Source organism: Melitaea cinxia, chromosome 3, assembly GCF_905220565.1.
Source record: "Melitaea cinxia chromosome 3, ilMelCinx1.1, whole genome shotgun sequence".
NCBI lineage: Eukaryota > Metazoa > Arthropoda > Insecta > Lepidoptera > Nymphalidae > Melitaea > Melitaea cinxia.
Genome location: NC_059396.1, coordinates 6,450,659 through 6,474,122, shown reverse-complemented (window position 1 = coordinate 6,474,122; position 23,464 = coordinate 6,450,659). Strand labels below are relative to the sequence as shown.

At 35.5% G+C, this 23,464-nt stretch overlaps 1 protein-coding gene across 1 annotated transcript; it reads left to right on the top strand.

Annotated features, from left to right (window-relative positions):
• Positions 1 to 269: 269 nt before the first annotated feature.
• LOC123669736 (protein eyes shut-like) lies at positions 270 to 23,452 on the top strand. Its single transcript, XM_045603327.1, has 19 exons — positions 270 to 403; positions 757 to 905; positions 8,293 to 8,523; positions 10,435 to 10,548; positions 10,797 to 10,965; positions 11,089 to 12,118; positions 12,192 to 12,505; positions 12,591 to 12,780; positions 13,231 to 13,382; positions 15,637 to 15,773; positions 16,180 to 16,431; positions 17,452 to 17,625; positions 18,227 to 18,437; positions 18,842 to 18,999; positions 19,284 to 19,484; positions 19,842 to 20,027; positions 21,419 to 21,547; positions 22,358 to 22,525; positions 23,382 to 23,452. Exons 1-19 carry the CDS (start codon positions 270 to 272, stop codon positions 23,450 to 23,452), a joined length of 4,170 nt encoding a protein of 1,389 aa, XP_045459283.1.
• The last annotated feature ends 12 nt before the right edge of the window (positions 23,453 to 23,464 follow it).

Genomic DNA, 23,464 nt, shown 5'->3' with positions numbered 1-23,464 from the left:
GCTGTATTTTTTTTTTTTTTATATATAAAAAGTATTATTTGTTTCTGCATATCTAATTTATTTAACAGTAATTCCCAATTTATGCTACCTATCAGAAAATAAATTTCGATAAAAGAGAAAAGTAACTTTTAGAATATTTTGAATTTAGTTCAACGTTGTGTCATTGTGTTAAGTGCAAAATAGTATAAATTGTGAAGAGTGATACAGAAAAAAACATTCTTTTTACGTATTATTCTGACCATGTAGCAACTTGTCATAGGTACTTAAAAATGTCTAAAGATAAGAATGACAGACAGTTACAATTTATATGTTGGGTAGTAGTTGCGATACCTGTAGTGTCTGCTGGCATTGCCTGCCTTGCCAACCCTTGCTTGCACGGCATTTGCATCGATGACATTAATAGGTAACTAAGTGTATAACTATTTACATTGCGAAAAATATGCAGGATAAATAAATCCCATATTTATTATTTTAAATTTATACAAATAAATAAAATTGAAGCGTCTGTTTGTAATATCAAAATTACCGCATTTTACTAAATGCATATGTATGATACACAGTACATATACCAAAATAACGTTTTTTACAATTTTTTATCTGTCTGTCTGCCTGTTTGTTCCGACTAATCTCCGAAACGACGAAGTCGCGGGCACAGCTAGTTCTTTAATAAAAACGGAGAAAGCACAAAGTTTGTCTGTTAACTGATGATGATTTATTTTTCATTTCCTTCCTGTAGATAATTATATTTGTTTACAGCACATATGCCTGTTATTGCATCGACGGCTACACGGGGGTGCAATGTCAAACGAATTGGGACGAGTGTTGGTCGAGCCCTTGTCAGAACGGAGGTACATGCATAGACGATGTCGCGAGTTACAACTGTTCCTGTCTCGATGGATTTATAGGTTGGTAAAACGTTTTATAGTATAATCATTTTATATGAAATCCATAATCTCATTGGGTTTTATTGAAAAATACGAATGATTTCTTGAAGAGTTATCTACTTTAATACTTAGTACCGGGGTGACTGAGTTTAGCTCGGTATTTTTTAGTAAATCGTGTTTTTTGGAAATCATATTTAATACGAATTACATATTTATAAAATATGAATAATATTTTTATTGCCGGCAGTAATAAAAAATTTAAATAAATATAAAAAAATCAAAAAGAAAAAAATAATAATGATAAAATATGAATAATATTTTTCGATTCTACCGAAATAATAATAAAAATATGAACTGGCTATTTAAATAAAAAATCACGAGTGCAATTAGAAAAAAAAAGAAAAAAAATTGTCATGGGACAAACACTAGATAGAAACGAAAGTTCCTTCGGATAGAATAGAAGCAACACAATTTGAAAAAAAAAAATGTTGAATTTTATATATACTTTCTAGTTCTTGATTTTTTTTTTTTTTAATTTTGTTAATTGGTTTTTAATCAAGTACACAAAAGTATTTAGGAAATTTAGTATTTTAGAAAATAACAAATACCGTAAAATAAAATAAATCAAACAAAATTATAATAATAATAATAATAATAATTCAAACTATTAAATGAAATAAAAAAACATGTCTTTATTTATTTTTGTCGACGGTATAAAATTACATAAATATTTAAAAAAAAGTTTTCTAGTAATATTTTAGTTTTACAAACGTCAAATTATACAGTCATGTGACTGATATTACGTCACTTTCGTTATATATTTTTCTTACGGTTTTAGTATCACATTTCTTTCAGTTCGGTCGCCCAGCCAAATGTCAAGCCTGCCGTAAGGAGCTTCGTTCCAAAATAATAATCGATCTGGAAATTTGGGGATTTGAACCGTAGTCTTTTCGGTCGATCGCGATCGGTCTTCTAGAAAATCTAGAAAATCATTAATCGAATAATATCCTTTACTACACAATCGTTTTTTCACAATTTTTTTAAATTTAGCAATAGAAGCTTTTTGAACGTTTTCTGGGAGCCTGTTGTATAAGCGTATACATTGTCCATAAAAGGAATTACTGACTCGGCGTAAGCGAGTTACAGGCACTGCAAGTTTATGTTTGTTCCTAGTATTAATGCTATGCATGTCGCAATTCCTGGGAAATTCGTGTATATTTTTATGAACATACATAACATTTTCGTACACATATTGAGAAGCAACAGTCAATATTTTTATTTCTTTAAACTTATCTCTTAATGATACTCTAGGGCCTAAACTATAAATTGCACGAATAGCTCTTTTCTGCAGGACAAAAATAGTATTGACAGTAGCTGCATTTCCCCATAATAAGATTCCATATGACATAATGCTATGGAAATAACTAAAATATACTACGCGAGCTGTATCTACGTCAGTAATAAGTCTAATTTTTTTAACCGCGAACGCTGCAGAGCTGAGCCTATTCGCTATCCCCTCAATATGAAGATCCCACCGCAATTTCGAATCTATAGTGATGCCTAGGAATTTAGTGGACTCCACCGGTTTTAACATCTCTCCTCCCAATTCTACACCATTATCAACAAGTTTAACATTAGGTGTCGTGAATTTTATTAATTTTGTTTTTTTTTTTATTTAATAATAAATTATTTGAATCAAACCAGTAGACAACCTTTGAGAGAGCATCGTTTACATCGTCGTATATAAGTAAATTACGTTTCACCTTAAAAATAAGTGAAGTGTCATCAGCGAACAATACTATCTCATGCTTGTCCTGTACAAAAAATGGCAAATCATTTATGTAAATAAGGAAGAGAAATGGGCCAAGGATAGAGCCCTGTGGAACCCCCATATCCAGAGGAGCCCCAGGAGATCTCTTACCATTTATATCAACCCTCTGTATTCTATTATTCAAATAGGAATTCAGGAGGTCGAGTGCCTTATCTCTAATCCCATAATGATGCAGTTTCCTGATCAACGTCTCATGGTGCACACAATCAAAGGCCTTGGATAAGTCACAGAATATCCCAAGAGCATCCTGCGACCTCTCCCATGCCTCAAAAATATTTTTAATTAGCTCAACACTAGCATCTGTTGTGGAGCGACCTTTTGTAAAACCAAACTGTTTCTTATGTAGTAGATTGTGTGCATTAAAATGCGATAACATTTGCCCGAGGATGATTTTTTCAAAAATTTTACTAAATGTTGGGAGTACTGAAATTGGTCTGAAATTATTAGGATCTAGGGTACTGCCTGATTTAAAAATAGGAATTACTTTACTGTGTTTCATTAGATCAGGAAACACACCATGTTCTATACAGCCATTAAATATAGTAGCTAGATGAGGTGCGACAACATCAATTATCGAACTAACGACTTTTACAGATAAACCCCATAGATCAGCTGTTTTCTTGACGTCCAGGCTTCTGAAGGCTATTATTATATCTTTGGGGTTTACAGGTTTAAATGTAAATATTACATTACATTCTTTAACGTTTTTCTTTAGCAAAAATTCGGCAATGCCTGGAGACGAATTAAGTGATTGCGTTGTAGAAAGCGGAATGTCAGTGAAAAATTTTTCAAACTCAGATGCAACTTCTCGGTCTGAGGTAACAAATTTATCATTGACATTTAACTTAAAATCGAAGCTGCGATCTGTGACTCTTCCACTTTCACAAGCAATTATGTTCCATGTCATTTTAATTTTATTATGCGCATTTCTTATTTTGTCTTTAATATACAAGGATTTTGCCATGGAACATACTCTTCTAAACATTTTTGAGTAGGCACTTACAAAAGAAGCAAACGATACACTATGATTATAGGCTTTTTCACTGTACAATTCATAAAGCCTTTGCCTGCTCTTATATATGCCAGTAGTTGCCCATTCACCAAATGTCAAGAGACCCCCTGAATTGACTGTTTTTGAAGTGAATATTGTAGAAAATTCAGTTTTTACTAATTTAAATAAAGAGTTATATGAGTAGTTAGGGTCATTAATGTATGATAAATAAGGAAGTTTTGCCACAATACTACCTCTAAACTTCTCCACACGTGTAGCACTTATAGGTACAAAGGTCTTTTTTAAAATATTTTTGTTGACATTTAAAGAATAAGAAAAGGAAGCTAACTGGCCACAATGGTCTGAGCTTAACTTATTAATAATAGCTTTAGAATAAGGTTTACAGTTTGTAAATATGTTGTCAATACATGTAGCACTAGTAGCAGTGATTCTAGTGGGTTCAGTAAATAAGTTATGTAGGTTATATGATAGAAGCATAGACTTAAATCTCAGACTTATATTAGAATTATCTAATAAATCAATATTAAAATCCCCACATACAACAATAGCCTTATTAGAATTATTTGATTTTAACAAAACTTCTTCCAATACTTTCTCAAAGTACTCATATAACCCACTAGGAGGTCTGTATACGCATACAACAATGAAGTGCTCAAGCTCTACGCAGGCTAATTCAATAGTTTGCTCAACAGAGAGGCTCACAATGTCTTTACGTTCTTTATATTTAAAAAGTTTACTTACAATTATTAAAGAGCCACCGCGTATAGCTTTTTCTCTGTTGAACATACTAGCTACCTGGTGACCGCTGAAGTTAAATATGGACTGGGAAATAGAGAGCCAGTGTTCTGTTAAACATAAAATATTGATATTTTCACCATTCATAAATAACTCCAGTTCAAGATCTTTACCTAGCATGCCCTGTATATTTTGGTGCACCAGGTTTACAGTATATAAATTTTTACAACTGTGGGCTTTCCTTACCAAATTATTATGACATTTATCTGATTTAATGTCATGGATTATTAATATGCTAGAGGTTTCCTCTGTTGTCTTAATAATTAATTTAAATTATTATTTGGAACGGATTCCACGTCAGAAAATGTCACATTACAGTTTTGCTCAATATGAGCAGATATCAAAGTAACCAGATTATTGGCTATGTCTGTTTGTATATAATATGATAGCACAGATGCTATCTGTCGTTTAAAGAAAAATGGTAGGCTCAGCCTACTATATGTCAACATATAATTATTATTGTTCCATAAATTATTTATGTCAATAACATCAATTTTGTTACTTTTTTTAATATTTACATTTAAATACTTACAAGTAGTTATTGTGTGCATTAGATTATTAATGTCATATCTTAACCTATTTTCCTGTGGCAATTTAGCTAAATAAGGTAGTGTAAACAATAAAATTTTATTTATATTTAACTGATTCAATCTATTTAAAATGTTTTCCATTAGGTGTTTGTTTACATTACCCCTTCTCCCAATTAATAAAATAATAGTTGTGTTGGGACAGTGAGCCTCACTCAAAATGCTATTTACTATTTGATTATAAGTGGCTCCGGGCATGCAATGATTGATTACTCGCTGGCCCACACAAAAATCACTCAATAATACTCCCATACCTTTTCCTAACTCATCACTGTAAATTTTTATTTTATTTTTTTCCTCAGGAATAGATATGGAATGTACAGGTAGTTGTACATTATAATATTTGGGGTCGGTGTGAGTCCCCGCAGGCCGAGTAAGGGATTCACTAGTTAAGCTAGTATCTATCTGCCCTGTTGGACCGGAGGCTGAAATGTGGCATTCGCAATTATGATAATTAATAAAAGAGTCAAAACGCTCGAGGTTATTGTTGCCAAGTTTCACCAGGTCATCCATGGCAGATATGTGTTCAGCAATTTCTTTCTGAGCAGTACTGTATTTAGATGTTAATATTTCTAAACTATGCTTTAAATTTCCAATCTCAGACTGCAGTGAGCTAACATCCGCCTCATAGTCTTTTTTTAATATATTAATTTCTTGACAGTATGATATCATTTTTGTTTTAATTTCTATTTTCTCTTTACAAATATTATTATACTTTTTATAAATATTTTTTGTTTTTAAGAATTTGTGACATTTTTTGATGAGTTTATTAATTTTGATATATTTTTTTAATTTATTTTTACTTGGCATAGGGATGGTAGTGTTCGAGTCATCACTGGTTAAATCTATTACACTAATATTATTTTTCAAGTTTGAGACAGAAGACACTAAGTTTGGTGCGTTTTCAACCAATTCATTGTATAGACACTGGGTTTGAGAGGCTGTTAGACTGTGGTTTATATTTTTAAGCTGAATAACTTGTTTATTTGCCTCATGCAGCTGATGTTTCAATTCACTGTTGAATTTGAGGGTTTCCTCATACTCATCTCTGCACTGGTCAAACCCATTGACTATTTTGAGAAGATTTTCATTTTCATTTTTTACATTAGTATATTCAGTATACATTTGTGACATTTGTTTTTTTAATTCTGTATTTTTTTTGAAAATCTTCTCCAACTCCTTCTCATTTTCGTCTCTCTCCCTTAGTAATTGCTCACACTGTACCCTGTATGTCTTTAGCTCCTGGAGCGCCAGCTGGAGTTGTTCCTCCGCCTGGCGCGCCTTGGATCCACGAGTCATCATTTTTATTTTTTATGTTTAAGAATTTAGATAAATGTAACAATCTCTAACGTATGTACAGGTTGTGTGGACAATGTATTATACTCAACAATCTATGAAAAGATCAAGGAAAGAAATTACAATGACAAAGATACAATTTAAATCTCGAGTTCGTTACCTGTACGATGACAGCCGACGAACACAATTTATCTTTTGGGTATTCCTTTTATGAATACTTATTACAAATTTGGCACTTCGAGTAAATTACTACTTATTTAAACTAAGCTAGTTATTTTAAATATACAAAATTTATCAAAAATAAATAAAATAATTGGGAGAAGTTATTATGACATGTACACTCAGTCAATTTCCCACCTGAGCTATTACAACTTTATTGACAAGTGCGAAATTTCTATTCGTTCTATTCTATTCTTCTTTGTATTCTAACGATATTGTAGCCATTTTTTTCATTGCCTAAAAACAGGGATAAAACGATGTTTTCTAAAAATGAATCCTAGCTAGATCGAATTATCTCCTCCAAAATCCTCCCTACATACTAAATTTCATGAAAATCGTTGGAGCCGTTTCCGAGAGTCCGATTATATATATATATATATTTCTGGTATATATATATATATATATATATATATATACCAGAATTCCTCACTAACCTCAAAAGGTAAAAACGGCAACCTTCTAGGATCATTAGGTTTCTTGTTCATCTGTCTTTCAAGACCATTTTTCTCAAGAACGCGTCGAGGTATCAAGCTGAAATTCATATCAAATACTCACGTCTACTGTCCCTTGGAGCTGTGAAAAAATCAAACTTCTAGGCCAACGCAGTCAAAATATAAAGCCGTTTATGCTGCAAATTTTCGACACTCGCAAGGAAATCAAAACCTACAGGATACTTACTTTCCGTGAACTCAAAATCTTGAAATTTGATGCGAAGCAACGTTTTATAGCACAGATAAAAGAAAAATTGCGAAAAGCATAAATTGTTAGTTACATCATATAAAAAAAAAATCTTTTAATAATTTTGTTTGTACGGGACCCTCGGTGCTCGTGGTCCGACTAGCACTTGGCCGGTTTTTTTTTATATCGTTTAAAAATCTTTTTTTTTTATACTGACATACAAAGAAAAAAGATTTGATTATTTGTTGGTTGATAAGTATTGGTAATTCAAGAACTACTGGACTGATTAAGAAAATTCTTTCAGCAGTAGAATGTTGCATTGTTACTGAGTCATCTGAGGTACATACATTACAACGAAGTCGAAATTGTGCAATTGCGGGGGAAGCCGAAGGCGGAAGACTATTTTTTTATAAATTTGAAAATGCTTATCCCTAATTCGTGTATTTTTATAAAATTTTTTTTACGTAATTTTCGTATTATTTAATTATACCTATAAGTGACTACATTAGATTCTACGAGACTTACCGTGCTTGTTATTTAAAACTCTTTAACGCGCGGTGACTCTCATGGCCGTAGCACCTAAAACGTCTATGAAATTTTATTCTAGCCCGTTGGCGCAGTTTGTAGTGACCCTACTTTCTGCTCCGAAGGTTGTGGGTTCGATTCCCACCCCGAGTCTGGGTGTAATATAAATATTTATTTATATATTTACATATGTATTATTTATAATTATGTTTATCGAAAAAAAATATATATAGCTATATACCAGTCGGCTGTAACCTATAACACAAGCATTAAGTTGCTTACTTTAGGAACAGACGACCGTGTGTGTATTGTATAGATTTTATTTATTTATTATTTATTATTTATTTATGGATTTTCAACCGTGAAACCGTGGAAGCTTAAAAACTTCTCAATTTTTCAATTTTCTTCTGATTGCTGTTTACGAAATATTATTTAATGCGTTAATTGTATTTTCTTACATTAAAGGAGACAACTGCGAAACCAACTTCAACGAATGTGAATCTAACCCTTGCCTAAATAATGGTACATGTATCGATATGACCAACGAATATATCTGTCACTGTATACCTGGTTTTTCTGGTGAACATTGTGAGCTGGACGTCGCTATGTGCAACTCCACAGAAGAAGTAAGATGTTACAACGGTGGCGAATGTGTGGAAGGTCCAGGATTTAAGTTTTATTGCAAGTGTTTGGCAGGTAAACTTGAAAGACGCAGCTAAAATAAAAATACATTCAAATTAACAACAGAACTACAGTACATTAAAAAAATATCATTGATACTCGTAATAGGTGTGGTTTTTGCACACGTAAACTTTGTATACATATTATTGGCTTTTGATCGCGTGGATCACGTGATCCTGTTATATAAATTACAAATTCTGGGTATCCACGGGAACTTACTTCGGTGGGTAAAGTCATATTTGACTAATCGTTCTCAGGCGGTAGTCATGGCTGGATATCGCTCAAATTAGGTCAAAATTTCGACAGGTGTTCCACAAGGCTCACATTTAGGACCACTATTCTACAATGCATACTTGTATGGTATTGGTTCAAGTTTGAAGCAATGTAACTATCTTATGTACGCTGATGACAAAAAGATTTTTTATGTTATTAATACCATACAGAATTGTTTATCGTTGCAATGCAACCTTAATAATTTATATAACTTTTATGCAGATAATAATATAACAGTCAACGCTGGCAAGTGTGAATGCATCTCATTCACGCGGAAACCAAAGCCTATTCTATATAGTTATCATTTTAATGGCGAACAAATTAACAGAAAAAAAAGTTTAAGAGATTTGGGGGTCTACTTTGATCAAAAAATGATACTATCAAATCATATAGAAAATATAGTAATGAAAACATATTTTTATATGTTACAGTTTTTAGTTATTTACAGGTTTTTACCTGGAATTTGTTCTTCGCGTGTGTAAACCGTTTACAAATATATCAGCTATTAAGTGTGTTTATTTTGCTATACCGCATTTATCAGAACCGCCAGAACATATACAAAAAAAAAATCATAAAACATTTAAACTTTCGGTGTCGTAAATTTTGTGATAGTTATGAAGATGGTTGCGCGGAACATGAATGCTTTCGTTGGAGCAGAGACTTATTCTTTTGGATATGGGTCTGCTCTATGACATAATAAATAGTAAGCTTGATTGCCCACACCTAATATCTAAAATAGGTTTCCGAGTTCCTAAATATCGTACCCGTAATACATCTATGTTAGAAATTCCTCAACATTATTCGAATTATTTAAAAAACTCCCTGTTACTGAGACTCCCTCATACGTATAACACTATTTTAAAAACGTCGACATCTTCACAAAGTCTAAAAGGATATTCAAAACCAATATAATAAAAATACTATCTGAGTCACCGTAACAATGTATCATCATTACAGCCTATACAGTCCACTGCTGGACATAGGCCTCCACAAGTTTACGCCAAAAATAACGTGAACTCATGTGTTTTGCCCATAGTCACCACGCTGGGCAGGCGGGTTGGTGACCGCAGTACTGGCTTTGTCGCACCGAAGACGCTGCTGCCCGTCTTCGGCCTGAGTATTTCAAAGCCAGCAGTTGGATGGTTATCCCGCCATCGGTCGGCTTTTTAAGTTCCAAGGTGTTTGTGGAACCTTGTTATCCCTTAGTCGCCTCTTACGACACCCACGGGAAGAGAGGGGGTGGCTAAATTCTTTAGTGCCGTAGCCACACAGCCACACAACAATGTATAAACTATGTATAAGTATATATTATATATCTGTATATGTATGATGTGTAGATATATATATATATATATATAGCTATATATTATATATGCCTCTTTTACTATGTTATTTATATATGTGTATTGTTAAGTGTTAGTTAACTGTATCTCAACATCAAAATTCTCTTATAAGCATTTTTTGTGTATTAGAATGGACTGATTGCGACTGTTGTTTAATACCAATTTTTAACTTTAGGAAAATCTGTTAATGGCTATATTATTTGTTATATGCTTTATGATAAGAATAGTCTATAAGAAGCTGTTGGTTTTCTGAATTTAAAAAAAAAATAAAAATAAATAAAATAAAAATTAATATAACCATAATTTTTAGGTTGGACGGGTACAAAATGCAATGAGCAGATTGATGAATGTCAATCAGATCCTTGTAAAAATGGTGGTATATGTATTGATGCACATGCAGATTATATGTGCGCATGTGCTTACGGTAAAAATGGTTTACTACTTATTTTCAATAAATCATTAATGATACATAAAATGTTATTCATTATGCAGTCATTCAGTAAACAATATTAGTTTTTCGTGTTACTATTAGACTCTCTTTTTAAAAATTCTCTAACAGGCTTCCGTTAACATTTTAGAAATACGGAAGAATAATATTATACAACACATTTATTATTTATTCAGTTGTTAATACCTAATCTACTTAATTTTCATTTTGTATACCACTTTTAGGTTATACCGGAAAAGATTGTGAAGTCCAAATAGAGTTTTGCGACGAGGAGTCATGTAGCAATAACGCCTTATGCGTAGTTGAAGATGGTGTCAGGATATGCTACTGCGTCCCTGATTATCACGGAGAAAGATGTGAGCTGCAATACGATGAATGTCTCTTGGGACCTAGGTAGAAAATTTCTATTTCCTTAATACAAATTCTTATTGTTTTCATATAAGTTTCGAGATTCTATTTGACATCTCAAAATCTGTAAACTGCTTAAATTGAAACATCTTATGATTTTTAATTCAGATGTATGAATGGTGGAACTTGCATTGACGGCGTTGACAATTTCACATGCTCCTGTCCGCCAAAACTTACTGGAGCTTTATGCGAATGTCTCATTCTCGACGATGATAGCTACGACTGCGAATATGTGAGCCCCACTTTACAGCCAGAATATAATAGAACTACTAAGTTTATGACATTATATACGGATTCTACCACCGTAGGCAGTATTACGACCACTGACTATACTAAAAACAACACGAGCACTAGTACCAGCGTTGTGACAATCCCTAAAAGTTCTACTTTGATTACTTCTAGTGAAACATCTACTGTAATTACATCTGTACCCATTACAGCAGAAACAATTTCTACGGAAATTAGTACTATAACAAATATGTCTAAAACTGACGAAACAGATATAATTACAACAACAACAGGCATTCCTACGGTGGAAACAGAAACTACAACTAAAATTAATTTAACTACAGAGACACTAACATCATTGATAACTCAAGAGACTTTAGAAATAGACAATTCTAAAACTGAAACCACAACAGAGTGTGTCGAATCATGCGTAAAATATAATGCATCGACAATGAATTTACCACCTGATACCCCAACGGTTTTACCCACTGATACAAGTAGCAGTATAGTAATAATACCTAGACCTACAACAGAGTCGACGTTGCTCCTTGAAGAAACAACTACATCGGTCCCGACGATGACAACACCAACTGTAAAAACCACTGAAACTGAAACAACAACGAAAACATTAACTGAAACAACAACAAAACCGTCAAGTGAAACGACATTATCAGCAGAAATCGACACAGTTACATCTTCTCCAGAAGATGACGTGCACACAGACAAAATGTTTACAGACATTCCCGTAGACGTTACAAATTACGTCACATCTACAGTTTCGTCGACCGAGGCAATGGAAACTACCCCTGGACTTGATACAACACAGACTTATCCAACAATACACTCAGAATGTACAGATTTTCTTTGCAATAATCACGGAACATGCATCAATGGTTTACACGGTGTAAGAGTGAGTATTAAAAGTAACGTGCTACTTAATGTTTAGGTTATTACACTATAATCTATTTTTTCTATTATTTTAGTGTCACTGTTTTTTTAATTATGGCGGCCGCTTTTGCGAAGAAGAAATTGTTATAACATCAGCTGCATTCGATGGAATTTCATTTATTTCACATCAAGTTCAGAACTCTACTTCGATAGCAATACAATTCAACGCGAAAACTCTCATAACTGATGGGCAAATAATGCACGTAGACATAGTAAAAGGGGCTTATATGAAGCTTTTTATGAACTCTGGTTTATTGAAGTTCGAATTTTCCTGCGGTTACCAAACAATGTTATTGAGTGAACTAAAAACTTATGTTAATAAAGGATATCTCATGAAGATTGAAACAAGGTATTTTTTCAAAAAAAGTGGACTATATGAAGTGATAGAAGAATTGCTAAAATTTCCGTATAACTTTCAAAGTTAATATTTTCAGGTTGGATCTATATTTGAAGGAAAACCACTGCAACGGTACTCTACGTCTCAACGACACCGTGGCTATGAGCGGAGGACAAGTCGCTAGAATCACATCTCTCGACAAAAACACTGTTATATTCTTTGGAAATGTGCCATACACTAACAATTCAGAGGACAAAGCATTCGTTGGATGTATAAAGGATTTAATTGTAAATCATTACATCGTATAAAACAAAGTTGCTTACCACTGTCTACTAACTACGCATAGGATTTAGATGCAGTTTTCTTTAGTAAATAGAGTGATTCCAGAGGAAGGTTTATATGTATAATACATGCATGATATAGTAGAGAAACACTGATAGTTTTTTCAACCGTGCGAAGCCGGGGCGGGTCGCTAGTATTATATCTTGTGCTTTTGGCGGTACCTCTGCGAAACTCTACAAACTTTTTCATGCTTTACTAATGCTATTTTTAAGGAGTTATATTAAAATCATCTGCGCAGCGCTCCGACGAAAATATCTGATCCCATTATTTTAAGTCGATGTTTTAAAGAGCTCGTAGTCTGTTTTTAATAATTAATAATAAATAAATAACACAACATAATAATAAATACCATAAATAATAATAAATAAATAAAATATTTTTAATTAATGATTTAGGTCAACGGTGAAAAGCGCGATATATTTGGCGACGCCTCCGACGCAGCCGAAGTGACTGAATGTTCGTCTCTGTCCTGCCTTTCATCTCCATGCCTGAACGGAGGCACGTGCAGCGACCGAGGTGACAGCTTCGCTTGTTCCTGCGCTAATGGGTAATCCTAAGAGTATTATTTTAAACTAGCAATATCAGTGCAAATAATTCGCACTAAATAATTTTAATAATTAATTAATTTACAAAAGCAATTATCTAAAAATTAATATATATAATTTATGTGTAGTAATTGTAAGTTTTTTTTTTTAAGGGAGGCAAACATCTTAACCTTTGCGTATTAATATATATGATGATAATGAGACATTTCATAAATAAATTAATAGTACGAGTGGTATCAAATAAAATGTCTGTTATGTTTATTTAATTATATAATTATATAGTCGGCAGCAGCCGCGAGGCTCCATGACGGACGGTTCGGCAGTCCACCTCTAAAGTTATTTCATTAAACTCTTGACAAAATAAGTTGACTCAATTTCCACCTATACCTCTTAAAACTCTGAAAGCTGGCTTACGCGCACATTTGAAATATCTCAGCAACGATGAAGAAATCAAGGATATACTTGAACCGCTATCTTTAAGAATATCGGTAAGAATTATGGCAGTTTTCCTGGCAGAAGTTAACATTATTCGTGTTACGAGAATCATATTTAAGTCTTGCAAAACAAGTTTCAATTTTATAGCCCATTTTTTGCGGAAAGTGCCAGGTTCGTATTTATTTAAACTCAGAGAAGAACTATCCTTCTTATTGCTTTCATCGTTGTTGATTTTACTAGAAATGATTTTAGACTTCTTAAAACAATGAAACTGTATGACCACGTTGGTCACAAAAAAATATTTGCCTTCCTCAAATTTACGTCTACGATAGTTTGCATCATGATTTAAATTAGAAAAACGGCTATTAGGAGTGCTATCGCTAGATTTCTTATTAATCGTTGAGGAGTTGACACAAATAGAGAAGAATTCTACAAGCTCATTTGGCATTAACTTGGCATTTGTATCCGAAGGAATTGCGGATCCGTAATGCCCCGTATGACTGTCGCTGAAATAAGTTCATCACTCAACCCCCTAACTATGCATAACTTTAATAAGGACCGGCGAACATAAATCAATATCCGGTTTCCTAGGACACAACGGCTTAAACTCTTTCTTAAAATTGCTCCAACTACGATCGTTAGTAATAGTAGTATATTCATTGAGCCAAGTCCTAGCATCCCCTTTTAGACAGTTACCGATGCGAAACAGACACTCATTGTCGTTCCAATAGTTTGTACTCTTAGCAGAGTCAACTTCCTCACACCAGGTGTCTATATCGTGGATACTAGGATCGAAATTATATATGTAATAAGATTGGTTAGATCTCATCTTTTTTTTTATTTACACAATACACACACGGTCGTCTGTTCCTAAAGTAAGCAACTTAATTCTTGTGTTATAGGTAACAGCCGACTGGTATATAGCTACATATTTTTTTTTTCGATAAACATACTTATAAATAATACATATATATATAAATAAATATCTATATTACACCTAGACTCGGGGTGGGAATCGAACCCACAACCCTCGGAGCAGAAAGCAGGGTCACTACAAACTGCGCCAACGGACTAGTCATATCATATCTTTGTGTTGATTGAACGTATCGCATCGATAATACGATCAGTCCCGCTGGCGTCACGGTCCGTAATGGCACTCGCGCGACACCCCAGTGAAGATGGCACAGCAGACTCTCGGCCTTCCACCGCCGACCTCTGATACTCAGCTACAGTTGCGGTCACAGGTCGCAGCCGTAGTGGCGTTAGCGCAGACGCACCAGCGCTCGGCTCGTATGGCCGCGGCTGTGAGGAGCGGCGTTGCCCCTCCAATACAGTTAAACGACTGAAAATTTAATTCATTTGTTCGAGTAACACGTTATTAGGGGATATATGTCGTTTGATGTGCGTAGAATGATACTTTCGGCGTCTAGAACCAGAATCACTGAAGCGCGCACAGCGCACGTGCGTCATTCCTTCTACGATGACCTTTCCTCAAACATCTAACAATATATATATGTATATAAAATATAAATGTAATATATATTATGTATGTATTTATTATGTTATATATGTATGTGTATTTTTACTCGCTAATTGAAATTGTCCTAGCCTAGGTAATCATTATACCATTTCCTATATCCCAAATGTTGTCTGGAAGAAATCAGACCGCCAATACAAAAAGACCGCCATTGTGCACTGATCTTTATTTGTAATATACGTTATTGTTTTGATTCTTGTTGTGTACAGTAAAGAGTATATTATTATTATTATATTTAACAATGACGTACAACAAGTATTAGTATAAAACGATTGTCTTTTCAGTTGGATGGGAGATCATTGCAACCAATCTGTATGTGAACATAATCCCTGCCAGTCCGGTGGCAGCTGTGTTCGACATCCAGGAAGTGGTTTCTTATGCGTATGTCCTTTTGGCAAACATGGAATATTTTGCGAGTATAGTAAGTATATACCTATAATATATCAGAAAATTGGGACATTTTAAAAATATTTTACAATTTAACACTTAAAAAAAACTACTAGTATCTAGAAGTGATCATACCTACAGAGATAGAGTTTACCTGATGAGAGTTGCATATACAACTACATTTTACGATTAATACTTTTGGAGAGGAACATTTGTACATATTGCGTACACTATATATATACTGCCATTTATGAATCATATAACTAACTACTTTTTAATTTTGTAATATATATACGAGTATGTGTGATACTTTTATATGCAAATAGATGAACTTTGTAGTTTTAGTTGTCATAAATATTTTGTCCGCGGACAGGATATTAATAATGTTCGTATACGCTTACCCGAAAGCATTTTTCAAATATAATTTCTTATGGTTGTAGATGTTGAAATTACTCGTCCATCATTATCACCAATATCATCAGGCATATCTACGTACGTAACGTACCCTCTAGCTTCTACCGCTATAAACTCTGATCGATTTGACCTGCGTCTTCGCTTTCAAACTGCGGACATGGATCAAATAGCTCTGTTGGCGTACATTGGGCAAAATGGCAGACACGACTCCAGAAGTCAGCACATTGCTCTAACCTTCGTGAAGGGTTACATCATGTTAACTTGGAATATGGGAAGTGGTGAGTGTCGTTTTGTCATGTTAGTGAAATTATAACCCAAAATGTAAACTAATTTAAACTGATATCATCTCAATATATATAAATATACTAGCTGACCCCGCAAACATTGTTTTGCCACAAATGTTATTAACCCCTTAATTAACCCCCTCCTCCGTTTCGGAGGAGTATTTTAACTAACATTGTGACACGAGTATTTTATAAATAATATATATATTACGCGTCACGTTGTTTGTCCGCGATGGACTCCTAAGCTATCAATTTGAATCAAATTTGCACACCATGTGCAGTTTGATCCAACTTGAAAAATAAACTATATTTTATTTTAACGTATGCAACTATTAAATTTAAGAAAAAAATTGCGGAACGAAGTTCGCTAGATCAGCTAGCTTTAATATATTTTTAACATAATAGCTAAGTCGGTTCCCTGGAAGTGATCCCTCTATAACTGATAAATCAGCTGATTACTGTATAAAAAGCGTCGCTTGTATAAAACAAGAAAAATATGACACGGTTTGTTATTTTTTACTGTTATTTTATACTTTTTTTTTAAATCACTAGGTCGGCAAACAAGCGTACGGCTCACCTGATGGTAAGAGATTACCGTAGCTTATAGACGCCTGCAACACCAAAAACATCGCAAGCGCGTTGCCGACCAAATCCCCAATGCTCCCCCAATCTCCCCCCCCCCCCACAGGAGCTCTGGTCACCTTACTCACCAACAGGAACACAATACTGGTTGAAAACAGTATTATTTAACTGTGATCTTCTGTAAGGTCGAGGTACTACCCCAGTCGGGCTGCTCCATATTTTGAGCGGGAAATTCCTACTGTGCCCTACCTCAGTTAAAATACTATATTTTTATATAGTATATAAAAGAAAATGTAATTAATTATTTCGTATTAGCTGCATCGTATACATTACCAGATAAATAATCACCAACATAAAATCTAATTCAAGCATTTGACCGCTTTACCTGCCAGTTATAATACATATTATGTATGGTTGTGACTTTGGCGGCAGGTCCGCGGCGCGTGTTCACGTCCCGCGCGCTGGGCACCCGGCGCGGCGGGCACGCGGTGCGCGCGTGGCGGCGCGGCCGCAGCGCCGGGCTGGTGGTGGACGGACGGTTCAACGTCAGCGGGAACGCGCCCGCCGGCCGCGCCAACATGACCCTCTTGCCATACATATACATTGGTAACGTTTATCACGTTGCGGTTTTCTTGCTCAACAGCGTTGTCAATAGTACAGCGTACACACTACGGTCTACTGAAGTGGTTACCTGTGCAGCCAGTAGCCCAGGTGTGAAGTTCAAACACAAAAGAGTCAATTTTCTTTCAGTTTCAAAGAACTGCATAGGTCTATACCCCACACACGCTCCGACAGGTACTGTACAGGTAGACCTCTCCAGTGTTCCTTGATTAGTTTGGGTTCTTTTTTATAAAAGTCACTACTTTTATAAAAAAGAACCAGCAGTACTTTTATTTTCACCTTAAGCAAATAACAGGTATTTATATAATAATATTTTCTTGTATAATCCAACGCTGAGGGTCTCCTTCACCTATAGTTTATCTAATTTGCAATTTTTCAAAGAAAGTTATTGTTGATTTGTCACGGATGAGCTAAGGTGAGTTTAAGGTGGATGTTAAGATCAATTGTTGTAGAAACACTGTATGTTTATGTTTTTCTTTTACATTTCATATTCAACTTTTCTACTACCCAATATTAAGGTCGGAAGATATTATCGCTGCTAAAAGACGATTTTCAAAAATGATCTACCAACATTTCGAAAATTTAGGTGGTCACCCATCCGAGAATTTTCACGATCTGCCCCATGACCTACCACTGCACAGTGGATGGCGCGGTTGCATTTGGGAGGTGGGGGGTCAAGCGGTGGGAGGGAGTGCCGTAGGAGGGCGTGGAGTTGGGCAATGTGGGGTCGCGCAGTGCACGGCCAGGTCATGCAATGCACCACGTGGAGTTTGCATACAGTCTCCTGCAACTTATGGGTATGACAAGCTAAATTTCATTCAATTGTTAGAATGGCTAGCTCTTGAGATAGTTTTTTTTTAGCTTTTTACTCATTTTTAAACTTCATAATTGTTCCAAAAATTTTAACGAGTTAAATTGTGTCATATAAATATCACATATCATAATTCCGTAAAAAACTTATATATTGTAGAAAATGTTATACCTATACAAATTTCGGATCTTCAATGAGAAAAGAAACCTACTATCGGGGACGGCCACGCAATTATGACGTTCCCGATAAAATTCTCAATAGGCGGGCCTCTCGCTTGTTTGCCACCTTGTTGTTATAATATCAAAACATTCTAAAATCTAAATCAAAATTAAATCAATAAAAAAAACTAAATTAAGGTTTTTTTCTATAAAGTTTCTGTACAATTCGCAGATGTATTTGCAATGAAGGTTGGTACGGAGCAACGTGTGCACGCAATCGAAGTCTTTGCGACAGCGCCCACTCGCATTGCAAGGGGGTGTGCGTCATCACCCTTGATGACGCGCAGTGTGACTGTCCATACGGGAAAACTGGAGCCAATTGTGACCAAGGTTAGTTATATTGACCCTGACAAGGGCAATCACCTGTATATATAAAGAGTCTATGTAAGAAAACATAGTAAGTGTTGTGGCTTAAGTAGGTAACTACTTGTTTTTTTTTTAGTTACCGAACAAACGATTAATTAAGGTTGATACAGCTTTAACTAGAACTGATTTCGATATTTAGAAGGTTTACGCTTCGTACATTACTGAATTAAATTTACAGAAATTTTGATTTAGATAAAATAGGATTTAGAAAATCGTTCAAATACAAAATACAATTTTAACAATTTCAGATTTAATTCCGATGGACTTATTATTTTCTGGAACAAGATCTTATCTAACGCTGCACCCTAGGTCGATATCCAGCGTCAGTTTGTCTCTGGAAGCCGATATTAAGCCGACAAAGGAGCGAGGACTTGTGATATTCGTGCAAACTCCTCATTTTTACACCTCCCTGTCATTGCAAGGAGGACTGCTTGAGTATCGATGGACAGGTAAATGAAAAAAATATTTTTCAGTAGACCACCATAACTAAGTAATACCCACCCCTTCCCCCTATTGAAAAATAAGCGTTGGTCAGAATTAGGATGTGAATGGATTCTTACAGAATTTTACAAAATAATAAAGAATCATAACAAAGTAAAATAGGAAAACTATATGTTCATCGTTAATCAATTTATTATTGTTTAACCGACTTCCAGAAAAGGAGGAGTTCTTTTGACAGAATTGACCGATTTCGTTAAAAAAAAAATAATCGAAAGGTGTCATGTGTTCCCATTTAAATTTAATTGAGATTGTTAGAACACGAACAAAAAACACTCATACACACTAACTCGCATTCGAATGTGTAGACCAGTTGTCGGGCTTGACGTCGCTGGTGCGTTCGGGCGTGGTGCTGTCACTGGGTCACTGGCACCGCGTGCGTGCGGGCCGCTACGGCAACCGCCTGTACGCGTGGGTGGACGGCGCGCTCAACACCGAGCCCATGCTGGCGCACGCCTACCCGCACACCGCCAGCCTAGCCGCAGTCCTCATAGGTATGTACCGCTACGGCAACCGCCTGTACACGTGGGTGGACGGCGCGCTCAACACCGAGCCCATGCTGGCGCACGCCTACCCGCACACCGCCAGCCTAGCCGCAGTCCTCATAGGTATGTACCGCTACGGCAACCGCCTGTACACGTGGGTGGACGGCGCGCTCAACACCGAGCCCATGCTGGCGCACGCCTACCCGCACACCGCCAGCCTAGCCGCAGTCCTCATAGGTATGTACCGCTACGGCAACCGCCTGTACACGTGGGTGGACGGCGCGCTCAACACCGAGCCCATGCTGGCGCACGCCTACCCGCACACCGCCAGCCTAGCCGCAGTCCTCATAGGTATGTACCGCTACGGCAACCGCCTGTACGCGTGCTATTTAAATCCACAGACGAAGTTCAAATCCCCGACGGATCTTCTATGGGTGGCGATGCCTTTTATTATGAATACAAAATATATATACAAATATCAATATGGGTATGCATGGCGATAAATATTGCACATCGATTTTGGAAAGAGACAATCGGCTAATTTCAGCTTCGTAGAGCGTTGCCGCACACCTACTTATGTTGTCAGTCATTGTCAAGTGTGATAGATTGCAATCGCTTCCAGTTCAAAATATAATATACATAATACATATATAGAGCTATAACACCCCAAAATTTAAATAATCTAAAGTTGTGCTATGGCATCTTTAAGAAGAATGGGAAAACTTTTGCAAGGTCAATTACAATAAATTATCTTCAATTTTTATAAATATTTTGGTACCTAAGCTGCAAGATTATAAAAAATGAAGTAATAATTTAAAAAAAAAACTTCTTTAGCTGCCCCTAAAGTAATGTACAAAACGTAACTCTCTCTCTCTCTCTTTCTATCTTCACTAACTTATCTCCCTTTCAATATCCATTCGCCTCGCCCGATCACACTTTTCGCAACGCTCTTGTCACTCATTCACCAGCTTACTCTCCAAGTCAAGTGTGCGTAAACAAGTTTTACTTCAAAAGTTCAAGAGCAAATTGCAAATGCCACAGGAATTTTGAGAAGAACTTTGAACTATATTATAAACGATGTCAGTACTAAAGCATACTCTACTGCAATTAAGCGAAAAAAAGGGAGACTAAAACAGCAATTTCTTTTAGATATAGATGATTTTGATTATGATGTACTTTTTTTACACCAACATAAGGACAACACTTATAGAAGAAATTGATATACCTATTTTATACAAAGTAAAATACAATATAATACAAGATAGGTACTAAAATCCTAAGCCCCCCAAGACATTTTAATTTTTGGCCATATGAAAATACCTAAAGTAGTAATTATTATGTAATAGGTATAGCAACTATAAGGTATTTTTTGTAAAAATCCTTTATCACATACAATAAAGGTGGAGCGAAAGACCTCTCGACTCTACCCTTCGACGTGATGTCCGGGCCGCCGGAGTCTTACAGCGGATGTTTCAGAAACTTCCAAGTTAACAACATAGCGATACCACTCGAGCAACAGAATATAGCAGGTAACATTTTGATTAATATCACTTAACACCATCAATACGTTTCAATTTGTGCCACATTAAAATAATATAAAAGACTTGTCGGGGTTGTAAATACTTGATAAAATTTGATTGATGATGATGAAAGCCGGACTTTTATTCTGAGAGGACAATGGCCGTTTCTTTCCATTTCTAACTCAACATAAACTTCCTTAACAATACGCCCGTGTGGTACAGCCTCGTGAATAGCGAATCGAACTAATAAGTAGGAAATAATTTTTAATTACAAAGAGTTCATATTACAGTAATAGAAGATCGAACAATTAATTATTTAATTTAAATAAGTAAGTAATCAATTAATTAATTACTTCAAAATAAAATTATAATAAAATTTAAGTAATTAAGAGAATAATTCAATTCAGAGTAAAAAACGTGTATATTTTTGTTGTTGTCGTTAGAATAATTGTTACATTTAATATATCAAGCACCCCACGCTACCGTACGGCGTGCGGCGCCGTGTCGTGGACACGGGCCCGGGCCCTTAGTCCGAAACTGCAGGCATGCACAGATCGCCGTTAGCATGCATTATTATTTATTAATAGCATTTTATCGCAGTTTAAGATGATTTTTTTTTTATATTCGAAAGCTTGCGAATATTGAGTCCCATGGCAAATGGCGAGGTCCCATTTAAATTTTAACGAGATCGGACAAGTCGTTTTTGAGTTACCATAATAATACGTATTAACTGACTTCGACCACGGTGACAATGTTCTCATTATATTACTTGTGGATGTAAATTGAAGTCGGTTTTTTGTTTAATAACAAATGCGACAGAAGGTCAGAATGTAGGCGCGTGTGAGGGCAGCGCTTGCAGCGCGGGAGCGGGTAGCGGGCCGCGGTGCCGGCGCGCCGCGTGCCGCCCGCAGCAGTGTGGGTCGGGGCGCTGCCACCGCGGCCGCTGCATCTGCCCCGCGGGCCAAGCCGGGCCACGCTGCGAGCAGCGTAAGATGCTTTATTAATCGGGGGGCTATCTATCTATTATTAAAGGGCTTGCAAATAAGTTTAATTTTTGGAGTTAGAAGATGCTATTAGGATTTTTTTTCGCTAAAATAAAGAAAATATAACTGTTAGATCTTAGCTAATATAAATATGCCATGAGATTCGGTGGAGATAAAGAATGATATATCATAAACTTTTATCCGTTGGATATCATCGTTGGTCAAATAGCAGTATTCACAACCGGTGAAACAGGCCCTAAGAAATTATGAAACTCGTTTAGATTGTATGGGCCTTTAAAATAAAATCGTCATCTTAAATACATTTTAAGTTTTATCACAAGATATGTTCTAAATTTTTAACGATTATTTTCTAGTTGGCATTATCTATTCCAATATCTCCAAAAAGATGTAAAAAAAACTACGTCTTAAACGTGAACCTGTGGAATTATAGACATCTTTTTAATTTGTGCTTTATTTGGCGTTCAGTACCTAGCTAGTACTTCAAAGTAGTTCTCTCATGGTAATATTTGTTAATAGTATTGACATACATATATGTAGCTACATGTAGGTATATGTAGCTACAGGATGGGCCATTTAAAGTGGAAGTATCGTGCAACCCTATATCTTTAACAATAGTTGCCAGATCGATTAATGACATACCGCATTGGAAGCGTCATTTCAGTAGAATTTTAACCATAGAGTAGTACACACCAAAAGAAGGCGCTAAAATAGTTCAGCTGTACATTCAAAATAACTTTTCAATCGTGAAAACTAAACGTGCGTTTCGTAAAAAAAGTGAAATTTGCTCCGGGTAATAACACTATCACATGCTTATACGCAAAATTTGTGGACACCGGTAGTCTTAGTAATGCCTGACACCTATCCAGACAACGAACAAGACGTTCCGATGAAAATATCGAAGTCGTACTAGCCAGTATTGAAG

Coding starts and splice junctions, on each gene's coding strand:
- LOC123669736 (XM_045603327.1), top strand. CDS start 270: ATGTCTAAAGATAAGAATGACAGACAGTTACAATTTATATGTTGGGTA. Junction 8,524..10,434: donor TTATTGCAAGTGTTTGGCAG/GTAAACTTGAAA, acceptor CATAATTTTTAG/GTTGGACGGGTACAAAATGC. Junction 19,485..19,841: donor GCTTGAGTATCGATGGACAG/GTAAATGAAAAA, acceptor TCGAATGTGTAG/ACCAGTTGTCGGGCTTGACG.